This window comes from Nymphalis io, chromosome 17 (genome assembly GCF_905147045.1).
Source record: "Nymphalis io chromosome 17, ilAglIoxx1.1, whole genome shotgun sequence".
NCBI classification, from domain to species: domain Eukaryota; kingdom Metazoa; phylum Arthropoda; class Insecta; order Lepidoptera; family Nymphalidae; genus Nymphalis; species Nymphalis io.
In genome coordinates, this window is record NC_065904.1 from 8,079,309 (window position 1) to 8,099,472 (window position 20,164).

A 20,164-nucleotide genomic window follows, 5' to 3' on the forward strand; every position below is an offset into this window, starting at 1 on the left:
TACATATTTATAAAGCTTTGTTGGTTCATTTTTTCTCGATTCACGCTGAACATGAAACTTATTACTGTCATACATTTAAGTTTCAGTACAGACATAGACAATGATGTCTTTATAGATATGTTTATATCTTACATGTTTTCGAGATATAGCTTCATACGTTAAAATTGTCGAAGAGAACAATCTGAACATCGTGTTGACTTAAAAACTATCGAATTGATTTTCATAATGTTTTCACTAATGAGTCGAGTGTCACTTGACGAAGGTTTAAGTGTATAATTCATTATGATATTCTATTCATTGGCTATGTATATAATGGTATAGAATGGCTATATATGGAAAAAAATCATGCCGCCTGGAAGCTTTATTATAAACCAATAGACTTACATATATTGATTACGATACAAACGTTTTATGTACACTCTTATTCTACCCGTGCGAAGCCGGGACGTGTAGTTAGTTTAATATTTATTATTAATATTTTGTTTCGACAACAAATACGAAAGAAAATTGTCTGTTTTTTACATCACAACCATTGTAATGTATATTAATGATAGACATTGATTCAGCTTGGGACATTAGGAACGACTAATATATTACGGGATTTACTGAAAACGTGACGCGGATGGAGTCACGGAGAATATCTAGTATTGGAGTCAGCTGGTAACTATGGCTCGCAATCCGAACGAAACGCGGTTGTAACTCGAGTAATAAATAAATGTGAAATATAACGAAATTAATGGAAAGAATTCGGGTAGCGTATATAAGTGGTGTTATTAAGGCTCATTAAATTTATAAATTCGTATAATTTGAACCGATAAATTTATAGCTACACGAGCGGCTTAATTAGGAAATCGGTATTTTGATCCGTAGGTGTCGTTTGATCATTTCAAATGTACAAAGGATCGCATGTGACGTCATCTTACGTCATGCATTATATATTGTCGTCTATATTTTATTATATTGAATCTATATTTTTTAAACGTCTTTAAAAAACTATAGATTTCCGTTTTAGCAGTAAGTTTGTAAGATTATATGTGCGCTATTTTATTCAATAAATGACTCGAACATTTTTTTTTTATATAATGACTTTTATGTAAAAGATTCAAGTTAAGCACTGATGAAGTCGCTTCATTTTAAAAAAAACACAGTCTCATACCGTAAAACCAGTTAGTATGTAATAAAAGGCAAAAATAATGTTATATAGTTGATTAATTGATACGTATTGTTGTTTTTAATTTATTAAAAATAAATATATAAATATAACTATGTTCTATTATATAAATTTACCCTAAAAGTATGCACATAATTTCTATACGGATGATATGATATTACACACTATATTTATATAAGTATTAACTATATACACACAAGTATATAATGAATAACAATATATATAGTGTAGAAATATAATATGTAAATTCAGTATTCATCGCAAACAGACATCGAAGGTTAGAATACCGTGTATTTGCATTACGTATGTTGTAGTCAACGTCGGAAATGCTCCTGAACATATTATATATATATTCATATATAGTGACGTCACATTCGTCCTAGCCTCTGTCAATCATATATCGTATAATCATGTGATTTATATGTCAATGAACTGCGTAGCTTACGTAGTAGTGATCTTGACTATTTCCTCTGTACTTGCTTCATAAATGTGTTATTTTTTTAGGCACCATCCTCATACATCATTAATTCAAGTGTTCTTTAAATTACTTTTAGTCTAATGAAATATATGATCAGGTGAAATAGTTCATTTGAAGTAATCTCTAGTGTTGCCATGTCAGAAATAATGTTTTATTTATTTTAATTACCTTTATTATTGCCAATCTAATATAATCACCTCGATTTTTGTGATAGATTTTTGTTACGATTAATGTAATATATAATTATATTTAAGATAATATTATGTATCATTGTTATCTAAGCTAGACATAAGATTTTTATAGAAGTCGATTTCGGTGAAGTTTCTTTATATTTTTCTAATATTTTAAGGTATAAAAGTTTATTTTATCTTGGATACAAGCCACGGATCAGTCTATTGAACTGCTTGCTGTATTTATAATCTTTATATATATGTATATTTGCTATTTTACTTCTAATTTTAATTATTAAGCTATAATTAAATATTAGTATACCTTATGTCAAATATTTTTGGGACACAACTGTCCCAAATAACACTTCAAATTATTTTTTTAATGGTCATATATCTTTAGAATGTAATTTTAATATAATTATTGTGTTCGTTATTAAATATATTCTACGTGAAAATCTTGCTTTTATAATGACCAACTTTCATATTAAACAGACTACTAAATTTCATATTAAGAAGATTAAATTATAAAATCACTACTTTTTTTCTTTTTAAAACAAGTACGTTTGTTAATATTAATATATTCTAAAACTAAAATAAAATTTACTTTAAATGATATGTATGGGCCGAGATGTTTTATTTATTTATTAAGGACCATTAAAAAAACACTGCAATTACACGTAATAATAAAAACACATTCAGACTTAACATAAAGTGTGCGACTCTTCAAGACGGCCACAACATGCATTTTAAGGTACAATATACATATTTTTTTTATATTACTTATAACAGATTATAACATAAACAATAGTTTTTATAATACCAAAAATTGCTACTACATTTCTATGAAAATAGTTTTAAAAAATATATTAATAACATTGAAAATAAAGCAATCAATATTATAATTAACGACTGCACTAATATATCACATTAATAACATATAATATAATATACGTTTTAGTATTATAAGATACTCGTGTTCAATCGAACACGAGGATCTTAATATAGGATTGTAAGTTCAAATCTAGGCAAATATCATTGAGTTTCCGTGTGCTAATTTGTATTTATAATTCTTTCCGAGCTTGATGTATCGAATAAAATTCTACGATATGTGTATCCACTAACCCGCATTAAAGCAGCGTAGTGGAACAATCTCTAGGCCTACTTTTTGAAAGCCGAGATGCCCTAGTGAGTAGTAGTCAATACGGGTGAATCTTAACGGATGATCGTGGGTTCACATCCATTTTCATGCGCTTAATTTGTGCTTATAATTCATATCGTGCTTGTTAGTGAAGGAAAACATCGTGAGGAAACCTGCATATGTATAATTTCTTTGAAATTCTGCTACATGTGTTTTCTACCAACCCGCGTGGTGGAATAAGCTCCAAACCTTCTTCTCATAAGGGAGAGGAAGCCTTATCCCAGCAGTGAGACATTAACAGGCTATTATTGTACTGTACTTTATTAATAGGAGAGTATGTTTTTGGCTAGCAAAGGCTGCGTTACTATTAATGATTTAACCACACAGCTTAGTCACAAGCATGCTGTTAACATGGTGACAATATCCTTCGACGCTATCTCCGTTATTATCGTTATCGAAGTATGACGCACGCACAACTCGTAAACCACACAATTTAAATATACCTATATTATCCTTGTACCGGTGAAGTGGGTCAGTCATACTTAATTTTGTTGTGTTTTCATCATTTAATATTTTAGTGTTAATTGTGTACGTGTAACAGATCTTTAATAACTTTACAGTTAAACTAAAGAATGTTTTCAAACTAGTAATAGTAAGTGTAGTAAGTTAATGTGTTCATATTTTGACTAGTATAATGAACCTAGAATTATACTATGCATTTTAGAAGGATTTATGATGAGACATGTATGTGTGTGTATGTTGTTTTTGAATGTTTCTGTCATCTCACATAGAAATTCCGATAATTATTTTTGACATTTATACAAATTAGTTTAAACAAATTTAATTCGATACATAATAACATAATAAATATCTAAATACATTTTCATTAAACATAATTAAGCCGTTACTTTCATAAACTTTGCGCTTTCATACGCATTGCAAAAAAATGCATAATATGAAATTAAAAGAACCTTATACAAAGATGCGAACTAAAAAAAAACATATTAAAATTTTACCTGATAGTAATAATAATTAGACGGATGGCTCGGCTCCAACAATTAATTATAATTTATTTTTTTGGGAAAAATTGCTATTTTTTTTTGTTTTTACATAAATAAACATATAGAGATAAATTCAAAAAGCGATATCCAGTATTTCAATACAAAATTTAAGCCAAATCGTTAGAGCAGTTTCCTAGGTAGGTAAACGATATATAAACAAACATAAGAATCGCTTGTTTAATATAAATGTGTACAAGAAGACGCTTAAAATTATTTCGATACACTATCGATTACATCAGGTAGTATTTTTACGATATTATGAATATCCGAACGATAACTAGCAGAGTGTAAGGCCGAAACGAGCGGTTTATGACTTGACTTATTTATCCTATGATTATGTTAAATCGCTCCGTGACGTCACACGTTAGCTAATCACATTGGATGTACCACACGACTGGCTAACCATGACGAAAGTATTGGGGTGGCCCTACTGTATGTTTAATACGGATAGTATTATTTTTAAACGTTGGTAACGTTTTAAATTCAAAACAATTCATTTTTCTTTTCTTCTCATTTTCTTCTCAAATTCAATAAAAATCGTTTGGAGGCAAGAGTTGAAAAAAAATACCAGAAACATACAAATTTAATTTGTTTTCTTCTAATTTTCAATACAGATACAGAAGTCGAGATGGCCCAGTGGTAAGAACGCGTGAATCTTAACCGATGAACGTGGGTTCAAACCCGGGCAAGCACCTCTGAATTTTCATGTGCTTAATTTCTGTTTATAATTCATCTCATGCTTTTCGGTGAAGGAAAACATCGTGAGGAAACCTGCATGTGTCTAATTTCATCGAAATTCTGCCACATGTGTATTCCACCAACCCGCATTGGAGCAGCGTGGTGGAATAAGCTCCAAACCTTCTCCTCAAATAGAGAGAGGAGGCCTTAGCCCAGCAGTGGGACATTTACAGGCTGTTACTACTTTTTTTTCAATACAGATTGTTGTCTATCGAATTTCGAACACTAGGCGAAAATTGGTATTAATAAAATGATAACATACTTGACATATGGATATTAGCTAATCGCGCAGAAGGCATATAGTGCACAAGTTTTCCTTATTATCCAATAAGACGACAGTCCAACACGACAAAGTTAAGTGTCGGACTCGGAACAGGAGAGAAAACTCTCTGACTTACAAGCTCCGGTTCGCTACTAAGAATTTCTCGAGAGAAATAATCGATGGTTTTTTTAAAGGCCCGACCCAGGGGTTAAATCCGAGACTTCTGTGTCTAGCCTTATAAACTAGCCTCCAGACAACCGAGGCAGGTAAATCACGGTCTTATTTTTAAAACACTGTATAGGGAATCAATTTTTACAATCAACACCTTTACAATCATCTGTCACAATAATCTTTCGAATTCGACATTCGAAGAAAAAGACAAAGCATAGTGTAACATACAACCGTTGTACAAAGCGTATTAATAAGGGTGTCATAAATAATACTAAGTACTTAAAGTACAACTCAAATTAATTTGTTTACTCAATTTATTTTTTAGGTTTAGGTTAAGTTACATGAAAAGAACCGGCGAAAGAAACTCAGTGGGTGTTTTTTTTCTCAAATTTTGTAACTTAAATTTTAAAACAATATTAAAATGCGTCTAACACAGAGATTCCCAAAAAGTTGAAACCTTGAATAAGTTATCAAACATGCAAGGTATATATAATGGAAATTAATGGCATATAAAAAACTAACTAACAAGACATTAAAATATAGAAAATGCAATAATAAATATAACATACGGATTTATCCGTATAAAATAGAAACCTTTTCCAACAAACAAATACTGCGACCGTACAATGGTGCGAGCGAACAAGAAGAAGCTGAATGTTTTTTGTCCATTATATGTGTTTTTTAGTTCGGATTCCCTCTCCTGGATTAGCCGAGTAGCCTTTTCAAATATCGATTTTATTCAACGATGCAAATCCTATTCGATTTGTGTTTCAGAACGAATGGATCAAAGTGAGTAACATAAAAACTAAAACCAATATAATTAAATACAAGATAATATAAATTTTACAAGAAAAAAGTAGTTGCGAGCATTTGCCGGTACTTGTCCGACACGGATCGGCAATCAAAAAGAAAAATAAACTAAAACTATAATTTATTAAAGTAGACTCCTCTTAGAGGACTTGAATATTATTTTGATTTTATTTTAATTGAACGTTAATTGTCAATTCGTAGTAGTAGTAGACAAAGCTTAAACTTTGATTTATAAATTTTAGATATAGTGCCTTTGACAGTAGAGTGACATTTGTAATGTATGAACTTTAATAAAACCAACTTTTGCATCCATAATTTCGTGTCTATGTATATTAGAGCCTTTTAGTTCCTATACCCAGAGCCAATACTGAGTATAGAACCAAATCATGTTTACCATAAAAATACATTGTTTTCGGAACTGAACTGTAAAATTTCAACTGTATAGGAAATGAATTGGTTCTAATTATTCAGCTTGCAATATCTGGTCAAAAAAAAAACAGTAAACATTGACAGATCTCAAAACTCAACTGTTATTTTTAAATCATCAGTTATAGAAAGATTACAACCAAATTTCCTGTCATGACGCTCGAAATTTAATAAGTTCTGAAAATAATTTAATTGAAAAATATATAATATCAAAACGCAATTTAATGTCATTTATTATACAATCTTACACAACGTATCATTTTTTTTAAATTATTAATAATTAATGAGTGGTCCGTCGATTTGAGTCCTATTTGTACGTGTTTTTATTCCCTTGGAAGTCTAATTTTCCTATTTAAAATTTATTATTGATGACGTAACAGGATAATCTACTCGCGATTCGAATTTTCATCAATTTTATTTTACCTTTATCCGTATCAAACGAACACAGATAAGCAATATTTTTGGATTCTGCATTAATAATATGCACCTGTAGGTTCAATTAATTATAGAATGAGTTATCATTACAATTTTATATGCTAATACATTGAATGATTTGACTATTCTAAATTTCCTGACTAACAATGTTGCCATTATAAATGTATTAAAAAGAATATTTATTAAATATAAAAATATAATAACATTTGTTAAAAATAAAAAACCTTTGTTATAAATAAAAAGAATTTTATTATCATGTCAGATATCATACTGATATTTTACAGAGCACATTGTTTATTTAAAAAAATTTATAACCTTTTTTATGCATAATACGACAAAGCGTTGAGTTTTACAGTGTTATAGGTATATATGAATATAACGAAGTAGAGCGACTATACCAGTACAAATATAGAATCAAAAATATATTTTAATCACAATATTAATAGGCATTATATTTATTACATATCTATATATTTTGTTGATTAAAATCTTAACATTTATCAAGCAATTGATCTTTAATAGATATACTAGTTGAAAAACAACATATTTTTCGTTAATCATTAGTAATTAGATAATTTTATGAATTACATTATAATGTTTATGTGTTTATTGTTACTTTAAACCTCCTTTTGTTTTATATAATTAGGTATCCATATACATATTACATTTCCATAATCAACTAGTTTTTTAATTAGTATACTATGTAATATTTTAAATTACATATTATACTGAAGATAATTAGATCGCACTTAAACATATTTTACAATATTGTTGATTATTTTTTGTTTTCCATTAATTCAATTCCCGAACGCAAGTTTTGTCTCCCAATTAATGTCAGAAAAAAAAAAGTTTTTCAATGCTCATTACATAAAGAACGGTAATATAAACATATACATAATGTAATTTATGTAAAACATTTTAATGAAACTAGCATGTGCGTGGTGGCAACATGCGCGCGCGCTTATCACTCGACCTCCAGTCTTGTTCATACATACCACGATGCCGATGCCGACCGGATTGATACGTAAATATCGATACCACAAAAACCCGTAAACTATTAATTTATATTGCTGATAAATAAATACACAGGTAGCGTAAATAGTAAGGGACATTAATGTTATCGATAAAAACAATATTAGCACTATTGACGCGCTATTTAGCGGTATTTCAAATTAAAATTATAGATAAATATTCCGGAGGAACTGAGCTTCCGTTTTGCGGTTATTTAATGTTGAGCGATTGATTATATTTTCATAATAAACAAACAAACATGACTCGCGATAACCCACATAAATATTAAATATCATAGACAGGCATTTGTTAATAAGTCCCGTTTTGTTTACACACGCATCATTCGACACGATGTCAGTGTACGAGTCAGCGATATTTGAGCCAATAAAACATTACAACACTTCCCGATGACCTGTCCGCATTCCATTTCCGATGTTATATAAACTTTTATCGACATGTGTGCGTTCGCGTCACTAGTTACACATTTCGTCAGTGATTTAGTTTGTCGTGGTAACTAGCATTATTGTTGTAAGATACACCGTGGTGACATTAAAGAAATCAGCACGAGTCGGTGTCATTTTTTAATCATCGCTATTTTTTTTTTGACAATGTGAACGCTAAGTTATATTTTGCGTTATATTATCAATATACCTGAAGTGTTTTGTATTTTTTTGTGTTTTTATTGTGAATGAACGATATGAAATTGGTTTGAATTATGGATATCGATGACGAAGAATATTCAGGTAAATCTTAATAATTGTTTTATTTTTATATTTGTCGTTGACAATCGTGGTAAAGTTTTTGTGAAATTGTGAAAAAAATAATTGGTATACAATTAATTGTTAATTTTATGTACACAAACATAAGTGTATGTTTTCATTGAAGTAATTAAATAACTCGCGATGTTTAAAATAAAGAATATAGTATACATATAAATTGAAACGGCACAAAATTTCCAAAAAAACTTTTTACTCCTAGAATATGTAGAATATATGTAATAATATATTAATGTAGTAGTAAATGAGATTAATGATTATTTATATTTATTATGTTTTCATTTACTTTAAGAACTGAATCAGCACATGCGCTTTCTTATGTTTTTGCTCTTAATTATTGCGCGAAATTGAGCGCTAATATTATAAAATGTGAAAACCTCGTTTGCCTTCTCTACTTAATTCTCACAAATGGAGTATTGAAAAGTATATAAATAATTTCCAAAAAAAAACTCATTTATAAGTAAATTAAATAAAATAATTTTTTGTACTTAATAATAATTCTTATTTATTTTATATTACTTAAGATGTTATATGGAATACAATATATTTATTAATAATTTAGATAGGGATGACATTCTTGATATAATAAGCCACTGTTTTCCGGGATAAACGTATTAAATTCTCGTCCAAGACTTCTGCTACGTCACGCGATGCATGTTATTCAACTGCGATAAATGCAACATTGTTTCATATTTTCAATTTAATTCAAACACATTCCTTATGAATCTAGTAGCTAGCTTATAGGGCCGAATATCCCAAACTTCCGAATTCAAATGCCAGGTTATGCCATAAAAAGTTAGATTTGTTCTATGAAAAATTTCTCAGTAGCAGTTTGTTGGGAATGCTTACATTACCGTACCTCGGAGAGCACGAAAAGCGTTGACCATGCCCGAACTCTCTCCGGTCGTGTTGGATTCTTTCGATGGGTCGGTCAAAGAATTTAAAGAGTAAAATGTGCGCCTATGCTTGTACACACATCTGTGTGCTATAAATTTTTCTACGCTGTTGAGTCACAATTGAGAATCACCGTCCTAGCTGGAATCAGTCGTTATGTTAATAGCAGCGTGGTGGAATAAGCTTCAAATCGTATCTCAAACAGAAAGGTCTTAGCTCATCAAAAGGCCATTTACAGAATTTTTATAGATTCATTTATCATATTACATACACAGATGGATATTACAGTAGCTCCTAAGCATGTTCGTAAGCTGTACAACCCTATCGGTGGCGATACAGTGACCGAATGTCAATATTATTTGTGTAAGCAAATCTTGCTAGATAAGGAGAACATGAATGTCTTTGAAACTACATATTCTATGAACTGAATCATTCGTTTGTTCTTGTTTTTTTTTTTTTTTATAGAATAGGAAGGCGGACGAGCATATGGGCCACCTGATGGTAAGTGGTCACCAACGCTCTTAGACATTGGCATTGTAAGAAATGTCAACCATCGCTTACATATCCAATGCGCCACCAACCTTGGGAACTAAGATTTTATGTCCCTTGTGCCTGTAATTACACTGGCTCACTCACCCTTCAAACCGGAACACAACAATATCAAGTATTGCTGTTTTGCGGTAGAATATCTGATGAGTGGGTGGTACCTACCCAGACGAGCTTGCACAAAGCCCTACCACCAGTAACATGTTACATAATAATAAATGGTTATGAGCATAAATAAAACTTTTAAGTGCCTACAATATAATAATTCCTTGTTCTATATGTACACAAACGTAATACATTACATTATAATCTTAACTTTACAATTTACGCCACTTCGGCTAAGTAAGCATAAAACGATAACCGTAACAGCCTGTGAATGTCCCACTGCTGGGCTAAAGGCCTCCTCTCCTCTTTTTGAGGAGAAGGTTTGGAGCTTATTCCACCACGCTGCTCGAATGCGGGTTGGTAGAATTCACATGTGGCAGAATTTCAGTGAATTTAGACACATGCAGGTTTCCTCACGATGTTTTCCTTCACCGTAAAGCACGAGATGAATTATAATCACAAATTAAGCACATGAAAATTCAGTGGTGCTTGCCCGGGTTTGAACCCACGATCATCGGTTAAGATTCACGCGTTCTTACCACTGGGCCATCTCGGCTTTATATCGCTTCTCGGCCTTTTGGCTAAGATCAAAGTGTAGTATCATAAAACGATAATGCTTTGAATTTAAAAAAAATAATTAACAAAAGCAAAATAATTGAACAAAATACATACACAATTTTTTAATTTTTCATTCTAGTCAGTCAGTTTACTATCAGTTCATTCTGGAATATATCGAAAAAGTCGCAGAACTTAAACGATTTTTATTATATATTATTACAATAATTACACAAAATTGAACAAGCAATAAGATTCGTGTATATGTATATATGTTAACACTTATTTCATCTTTCTCAAGACAGGAGTTTTAACGAGATAAAACGACAATGCACGATCAATTTAATCAGTCAAATTGCAAAAGATTGGTGGGATTAATAATTGTTAATTTAGTAAATAGCCAAAGAATATATCACTTTACACTTCTTGTATATGTTTTTTTAAAGCATGTTTTGTAGTCCATACAAATTATAAAAGTGAGGGAAGACAGAGTGCATTTGTATTTGCACACTTGTGCACTGTAATATTTCACGTGCAGTCTTTGTCTCCCTTGCGAATGCCTAATCATTTCTTATAAACTCTACACAATAATTACTTTACAGAATTTCTGTTAATTAAATAAAAAAGAACATAATATTGAATATTCACAGAGACGAAGACAGAACAGCCGGTATAATTTTCTAAATTGAAAAATCCTTCTTATTTTTGGCAATGAACTAAATCTTTAACCCAAAAAATAAGATTCAAATAATGTCATCAGTTTAAACACCTTTAATGTAATAATAACACCTAAAAGACCGCGCTATAAGCTACCAACTTTGCCTTGGTTGGACAATAGCCTATTGTCCTGTCAATCCCGTAAATTATTTATGGAAAAACTGGGTCACTGATTGAACTTATGACCTACATCTAGTATATACAGGAGGTATATATTGTCTTGAAGTAATTACATATATTATGAAAAATTTTACCGCCAATATCACTATACTTTTTTAAAGTCCTCCGCCGCGTCTATTTGTCTGTCTGCCTGATCGCAATAAACTCAAAAACTACAAAACACATTTTAGTACAGTTTTCAAGGGAATGATTTATAAGGAAGGTTTACGTGTATAATTTATTACAGTTTTTTTCAAAATTGGCTGAAATTTACTGGTGGTAAGACTTTGTGCAAGCTCATCTGGGTAGGTACTCAGCAGCAGCAGTTGGGGTGACAGAAGGGTGAGTGAGCCAATGTAATTACATAGTGTTGTGACAAGTTGGTGGCGTATTGGCGATGTAAGCTATGGTTAAAATTACTTATAATGCCAATGTCTATAGGCGTTGGTGACCGCTTACCATCAGGTGGCCCATATACTCGTCCGCCTACCTATACTATAAAAATAAAAAAAATAAAGAAATATGACGATAAATGTTGAAAATTTTGCAAAAAAACATGTCAACTATGAACTTTGCTGACGTGTAAACATTATAAATATACGAGTATATATGTTTTATACTGACCACTATTCCACCCGTGCAAAGCCGCGCGGGTAGTATAGCGTCTCATATTTCAGAACGTGCAACTTATATTCGTACAACATTGGCGTCTATTGAATTTTAGCGTTCCTTTTTATTATCCTTGTGAGTCTTCTTAAAATAAATGAATAGTCCCATATCAGTATGAATATATCGACTATATATCACAAGCAACGTTTCATTCATATATTTTCATATCTGCGTGAACTTTAATTCCATTTGTATATGTGTGACACACAGTATATCTTATTACACTAAGTAGCGAAGAACATGTATGTGTGCATTTGCGCGTGAGCATAAACTGAATCTTATTTATTAAAGTCGGTGTTTTGTTACAGTTTGCTATTAAAAATTACATTTAAATAAAATATTTACATCGATATATTTTTTAAATTTGTATATAAAAAATAGTTTTGTTTAACAACTTCATACCGATTTTTGTAGTTATTTGTGTGAATATATATATCATAGTGCCTTTACTTAAGAATATGGCGTATATTGTATGCAATAAATGTATCAAAACTATTAAAAAAGGCATTGCAACGCCTGCCGGGGATGATGCTTCTATTTTTTAAATAAGTAGGCAGACCGGAGATTGCCTACCTGATATTAAGTGGTCACCACCGTCCATAGACAATAGCACTCAACCTTCATTTGCGTTACCTACACAACAATACTAAATATTGCTGTTTGATGGTAGAATAAGTGGGTGATACGATGATACCTATCCCGACGGGCTAGCACAAAGCCCTACCACCAAGTAAAATAAGTAAGTATCCTATTCTATATTAACAAAGGGAAGTAGCCTTATAAGTCATCAATTTTTGTATACGTGCATCGGCAATAATAAAGATATGGAACGGTAGCTCTGCGTAGGCCGCGGTATCTCTACAAGGGCGTTATCTGAGCAAACAAGACATTATTGATTTTTGCCCATAACTCATGTCGGATATAGAACTGATAAACTATGTGCGTAATTACAAGGTTAGTCTTACAATCATTTGATCATACTTTGCCTTTCGTAGATAATTTAAAAGCAACAATAAATTTATATTCAGACGAGATACATTTCAATAATCATCACTTTCGTATAATCATATGTATTTTCGCCCGCGGCTTCGCCCGCATGTGGTAAGAGGGTCGTTATTAGGTATAGTTTGTCCTTTTCTGTGAACTTGACAGCCACTGATGATCGGTTGAAAAGTTAAGCAGTGAAAGCGTAACAAATAAACAAACAAATTCACTTTCGCATTTATAATATGAGTTATGATGTAAGTATGTGCTTAAAACGCAACTCAACTTGGACGAATAATTATACCTGCGTCACACTATTAATCATTCATATTAATAATATTTAATCATTAAATTTACTTCGCGTATTTGCTTGTATTTAAACATCGTATAGCTAGCGATAACGCTCTGCGTTAGAAAAATTTTATATTTACCCGTTGAATGTTTTATTTAGCTTCTCCAAATATTTAAGTGAACATTTTAATTTTTACTTAAATACAAAAACTGAGCTAAGCTATGTGGGCGAAGGGGCGTGGGGTAACGAGAGGACGTCGTATAATTTATAAAAGAAGAATGTAAGCAATGTCTCTTTTCAAGTAATTATGTATTATATAACTCTATACACAGTACATAATTTCTTCTTTAATTGTCCGAATCGAACTTACCATTCGTACATAGCTTTGAAGTAAACAATGATATATATATGCCATGCAGTATTCAGCAGAGCACAATTATAGAGCCACGAGATCGTAGGAGTGTAATCAGAATCTATCAAAAACGGGCAAGCGCTTCAATTGTTAAAATGTAATTTCGCATTTACAATAAATACATATTATATAATATTTGTTTCAACATTTTTATGATGTTCTGAAACCTTGTAGCTTAAGTCTTTGAAGTTGCTTTGTAGAATCAAAAGAAATATCATTCTAAGGAACAGAGCATTGTTCAAAGATTGCCTTGAGTTGGAATAAAAAGTATTCTAGAATTTACTTTTATAGTATTGCTAGAAAATAAACAACATAATTTACTTTGTTCAATGAAATACTCTGTAAGGAAACGACGTTTTCAAATGTAAAGGTATTCTTTATTCAATGTTTCCATTCTGCCGTAATTGCAGGTGCGAAGGGCGCTAACAGAGACCAAAGGATATTAAGAGGATGGGTAATAACATGGCAAGGATCATGATGGTAAAATGTATTGGATGGAATGATATTTTATGGATGTAATTTAATATGATAAGAAGGTTTGCCTGAACGTAATTCGGTCATGAATGACTAGCCATCTGCGTGGGAAGTATTTTGGATTTTGGTGCAGGCGAACGTGCGAAAATAAAGAAATTCCTTTTTTTTCACTTAATCTACATCAAAGGAATTAGAGGCGGGGCCAACGACTTTACATGCTTTTTGAGACAATGCTAAACAAGTAGTAGAGATAGTAGTAGTAGTATATGTATGTATGTTCTGATATCTATTTGTACTACCTTTGTATATAACATAACTTCTCCTCTAAAAAGAGAGGAGGCCTTAGCCCAGCAGTGGGACATTCACAGGCTGTGATTGGTGACTGACTGAACTGGTTGTATATAATATATTTTTATGAAAAGTCCAGAGAAACACAAGATGATTGTAAAATTTAATTACAAATAACCCATAATTTCAGGCAATGTAAATCATAATGAAATTAGATACATGCAGGTTTCCCAGGTTCCATGGTTGCCCAGGTTTGAACCCACGATCATCAGTTAAGATTCACGCGTTCTAACCACTAGGCCATCTGGACTTTAAGTCTCTTCAAAAGGGAGAGGAGGCCTTAGCCCAGCAGTGGGACATTAAAAGGCTGATATTTTTCATTCATACAAAGACAACGCGTTGTATTTACCCAACGACCTTAAAAAGACTCCTTAAAAAAATCGTTAATAATACCTCATTTAAATTGAACTATTTCTCAACTTTCATAGTAAGTATATTCCGAGCAACTATCGAGTTTTTTATATGGTTATTTTGTATTTATTTCGCAGTCAGAACTCTAGAACTTTTAATCGTGTTTCCTCTATAACACGGTTAAAAGTATTTTGATTTAGTCTCTCTTGACAGTTAGCTTAGTTAGTTTTATTTATGTAAGCGTGCCATCTGGGACACGATCGTATCTACTGATTCTACATGCATCAAGATTGTACAGAAAATAAACTTATGTTTTTTCAACGGTATTATCATCTGACTTAATCTGTCAAAAACTGTTTTCAACCGGAATAAAGTCCTTTGTAATAAAGTTTCAAACCAAGAGTTTATACGTAAAAAGAAAACTTCTTTTACGTGTATTGATTTGTACATCAGCAGTAACATTTATCGCAGATAAATCTAACTAACTCGAACTACTCTACGTGTTATTAAAGTACACTAAATATATATTAATACGGAATAATATGTACACAAATATAACTCGGTCAAGTTAAGTGTAAAACTTAAAGTTATTACTGCTGGGGAGTAATTACACCAAAGTGCCCCATGACATCTATTCACAAGGACTGTTCTCAAATGATTAAGATACTTGGCTGTATAAATTAACACGATAGCTCATCTCAGAGTATTACTAAGTTATACTAGCTTTGTAAATTCTTAGTGTCAACCCTGTTCCATGTAATTGCACTAACTAAACGTTCGATCTATAAAGGGGTTCAATTAAAATAATATTTATTTTTAAAAGTATAGCTTTGAATAAATTGTGATGAAGTGATCACAATTTATTAAGGTACTAAGGTACGGTAGTTTTTTTTCAGCTTTTCGCCGTCCACTGCTGGACGAAAGCGCCATAGAACGCCAACCATCCCGATCGTAGGGGCGTAAGGCAAATACCCCCTACGGTAGTTTAATCACTGCAAACTTGAAAGCTGCTATTAAGAGTTTCTAGACAATAAAACTTAATCACTTTTAATTGGCCCGAATTAGAATTGAACTCAAAACAAACCCTCGAGATCTGTATTATATGCAACAAGGGATTGCAATTAATCAAAAAATATTGATAATAAACATGTACGATGTCCATACCATGAGATTTCATTAGCGTTAAAGGTCCACTTTGGTCAACACGCTTCGCTTGGCTGAGTTACATTAACTCCATTCAACATGGCAATCTAATGACCACGATGGCTAAGAGGTTGAGAGTAGTTCGAGAGAAAATAGGAATGGCCTATATTGAAGATTAACTTTCTTTTCGAGCAGTTCTATTTAAGTTTCATTTTGAGATTTTTTTTACATTTTGTATTGTCTCCAAGGTTTATTAATGTATATAACGTAAGTACCTGTAAATATACCACTTCATAAATTATCTTCTTCAATTATTTGGTGGTAGGGCTTTTTACAAGCCTGTCTGGATAGGTGTCGTCCACTCGAGATGCGAGACGATTTATTACAAATGAGGCCCATGAATGGTGGTGCTTGAACAATTGTGTAATAGAATCCGCTTTGTTTAAAACCCATGTTTTGATTTTTATATGATTCTTTAAAGTAATAAAGCTGGTCGTCTTAAATTGCTACAATAACTATATATTCTACAACACGAGTTACTACAAAAGTTCTGTGTCACTGAAAAAAGGAAAGTTGTCAGTGTTTAAGTGACAACACTTCATATAATTACATACATACATGATATAATTATTTATTAAATTGTATACACGAACAGATACTGTTAGTCCTTGTAAGTTCGAAAGGTTTGGAAACATCAAATACAAGTCACAGGCTTAGCAAAATTTAGCTTCGGGATGTAAATTATGCGTATGTTGTAATTGGATAATTAGTGAGATTTGTTCGTAATCTAAATGTATGATGAATGTTTATTTGTCCCGCATGCGATTCTGCACGACTGAGTTGAAACTTATTCGGTTGTTGTTGGTACTTCCTTGAAGATTTCGCAAAATAAGTTTACCTTATTTCAATGATAATAATAAGTAAAGATAAATTTGATAAATTTGAATCTCATGTCGTAAAAACTTGAAATAAATAAGGCGTATTACAAGATTATATATATGGTTAAAAAGCGTGGAGTTAGTTGTTTTTGATTGACTCTGTAATTAAAAGTGTGAAATAGAGTGCGAACATGACATGATACAAAAGTGTCCATATGAGTCTACTTGAATAAATAATTATCTAATATATAACTCATTATGAGTATTTATTTAATTTTTTTACAAGGGTAATAAATAAAAAATACCAAGATAATTTAAATAATATAATATAGTATAAGGCATATACATCAATTAAAACCATATATTGCAATTCATTTATGAAATCTTCTAAAATTATTGTAAAGCTCGTAAGCGGCAACCTGAGTATAGATTATTATTCTTGACCGATAAAACTTAAGTTATAATTGAAAGTTTAAGTCAGTTGAAGCTAATATAAGAAGACTTTAAAGCATTCTATCTTTTGTAACCTCTTACACAAGAAATATCAAAACAATCCCGTCAATTTATTATTGTTTAAAGATTATGTTCAACAGAAAAAACATTGTTGTAAATGTTGAAATTAAATAAATTGTCGTCTTATTTTATTTCAACATCACAATTACAGTTTTGTATTTGAAAAAAGCTTAGTAGAAAAAACCTTTTATAGCGACCGGCCAAATGTTTTCACAAGGCAATGTAATTCCTTTAAAATTGCAATTAAGACCCAACAATTGACTCGACTGTTTCTAAAATTAACTTAATTAATCTCAGTTCAGTAATTTAATTTGAAGGTCGGATGTATTTTTCAGTCAGTTTCAGTTTCTGTATTTAAGAATCCTTTGAAAACGTACCTTGAAAGGACACTGTTTGTAAAGAGTTTACTTGTTCAAACTTTTTTATAACTGGTTGTGTCCCGTGGTTTTACACGTTTTAAATGTTTTCTATATCAGGGTATAATAAATAAATATATAACGTATAGTAACGGAAGCAAAACAATGCTTTTCTCCAATACAATTGAAATTTTTAGTGCTTATAATAACTTACTTATATATATTAACTTGAAGTTGTTATATCTTTTGATAGATTTAACGGTTATAAGATTAAATGGTACTTTAGAATACTCCCTATAAAAAATCAGCTTATAATATATATTATATATACACTATTATCGTTTGTAATTTTTATCTGTCTAGAAATTTTATATAATACAAAAATGTCTTGGAATCTTGCCAATTTTATTAGCTATATAAAATTTTAAAAAATGTAATTTTTTTTGAAATCACAGGAAGACACTTCAATTTTATTTGTTGGTAAATATATTTTCTATGTAAACGGCATTAAGAGCAGGAGACTCGACGGAAATGTTGAATCGGGCGAAATGAACAAATTTTCGTATTTTATTTCTAATTAGATCTTGCAGCTGAAGCAGTCGGACTTTGTTGCACTAGCGTGAAAACTAAAACAAAGAACATTTTACTTTTTATTTAAATTTTTTTACCAGAAGTTGCTAGAAAATTTGTTTTACATCAAAGAAAATACGACTAACATTTTTTTATCATGCCAACCGGTCATTATTTGTATATATATTTTTAAATATATATAGAGTATTTGAACTATGCTCAGATCTTAACAAAAAATGTAAAAAAGTCCTTATACAAAAATCATATTTTGTTTTTATTATATAATTGTTTGCACTTTCATTTATTTGATTTAAATATTAATCGTACAAAATGACGTCATAGAATACCTTCATTCTAAAATAAATTATGATTATAACAATTTACTATTATGAAATATCCCAATAGATATAATTTCATATTGTACTCTGAATACAATTCGTAAAATGTTATACATATTTCAGTTAAATAGCAATAATTTATAGAAACTCGTTAACAAAATACACATCACTACCACGCTACACGGAATTATCTTAAAATCTATATATTTTTTTATTTATCGTAACTTTTAATAAAGCATGTCATAATCACATATATTATATTCCGACTTCTACAAATGTCAGAACAAATATGTAACACTAAATTGTTCATTTTTGAAATGTATAGTTTTTGTTTTATCTTTATTCTGTACACTGTGGTTTGTTATAAAGACTAAACACACGATCAAAAGAAACAAGACTTAAAATAATAAATGTTAACACGTTATAAGTGTTAATTTTATTATTATGCGTGTGTTTCAAATCATAACTGATCTAAGAAACATGCCGGCTTATCATCAAACTATGAAATGACTTGGGCAATAAACAATAAACAGTGCCAGGAATAGATTGTCGTTTGGCACACTGGCAACTTCCAACAAGGTTGATATGTCGTGACGGAATCATTTTCACTTCATCGACATATTTTCTATATAAATTCTATATAAATATAACATTACAATAATTTGTTTGTTATCCGAATATTTGTATTGGATTAAGTTTAATGTATAGGCTGGCCTATATAATGTAGTAGCTGAGATTGCGGGTGCACCCTCCTCCTAATACACCACCCTCCTGACACCACTGAATTTTCATGTGGTTAATTTGTGTTTATAATTCATCTCGTGATCGGCGGCGAATATAAACATCGTGAGGAAACCTGCATGTGTCTAATTTTACTGAAATTCTACCACATGTATATCCACCAACCTGCATTGGAGAAAAATAGAGGAATTAGCTACAAACCTTTTCCACCTCCTCCTCAAGTGTCCTTGGCTTTTTCCCAGCAGTTGGATGTTAATGGCTGTTGCTTATTTTGCTTTTTTGTAACGTCCATGGGCAATATACTTGTCATCAGGTGTCTCATTTGCTTGTCTCCCTTCCAGGAATAAATTAAATTAAAACTCTGGTATATTTGTTTTTGAAAACAAATTTTAATATTTGTGGTCCATTAACACAAATTACTTGTTTCCATTCAGTCCATTCTGATTCTTAAATTCAAGTACCAAGAAACCTG

At 31.0% G+C, this 20,164-nt stretch overlaps 1 protein-coding gene and 1 pseudogene across 3 annotated transcripts in view; both read left to right on the plus strand.

The window, feature by feature from the left end:
* LOC126774820 (high affinity cAMP-specific and IBMX-insensitive 3',5'-cyclic phosphodiesterase 8) overlaps window positions 1–20,164 on the plus strand; it is a 182,685-nt gene that overhangs the window by 64,265 nt on the left and 98,256 nt on the right. The window contains exon 1 of one of the 3 annotated variants that reach the window (XM_050496442.1): window positions 8,571–8,614. The exons of the other annotated variants lie outside the window; for them this stretch is intronic. Within the exon in view, the coding sequence (XP_050352399.1) occupies window positions 8,587–8,614 (28 nt within the window). The 5' untranslated portion in view covers window positions 8,571–8,586. Of the gene's footprint in view, window positions 1–8,570; window positions 8,615–20,164 lie in introns of those variants that run through there. 3 annotated transcript variants of the gene reach the window in all.
* Window positions 10,754–10,838, plus strand: LOC126775185 (U2 spliceosomal RNA; annotated as a pseudogene).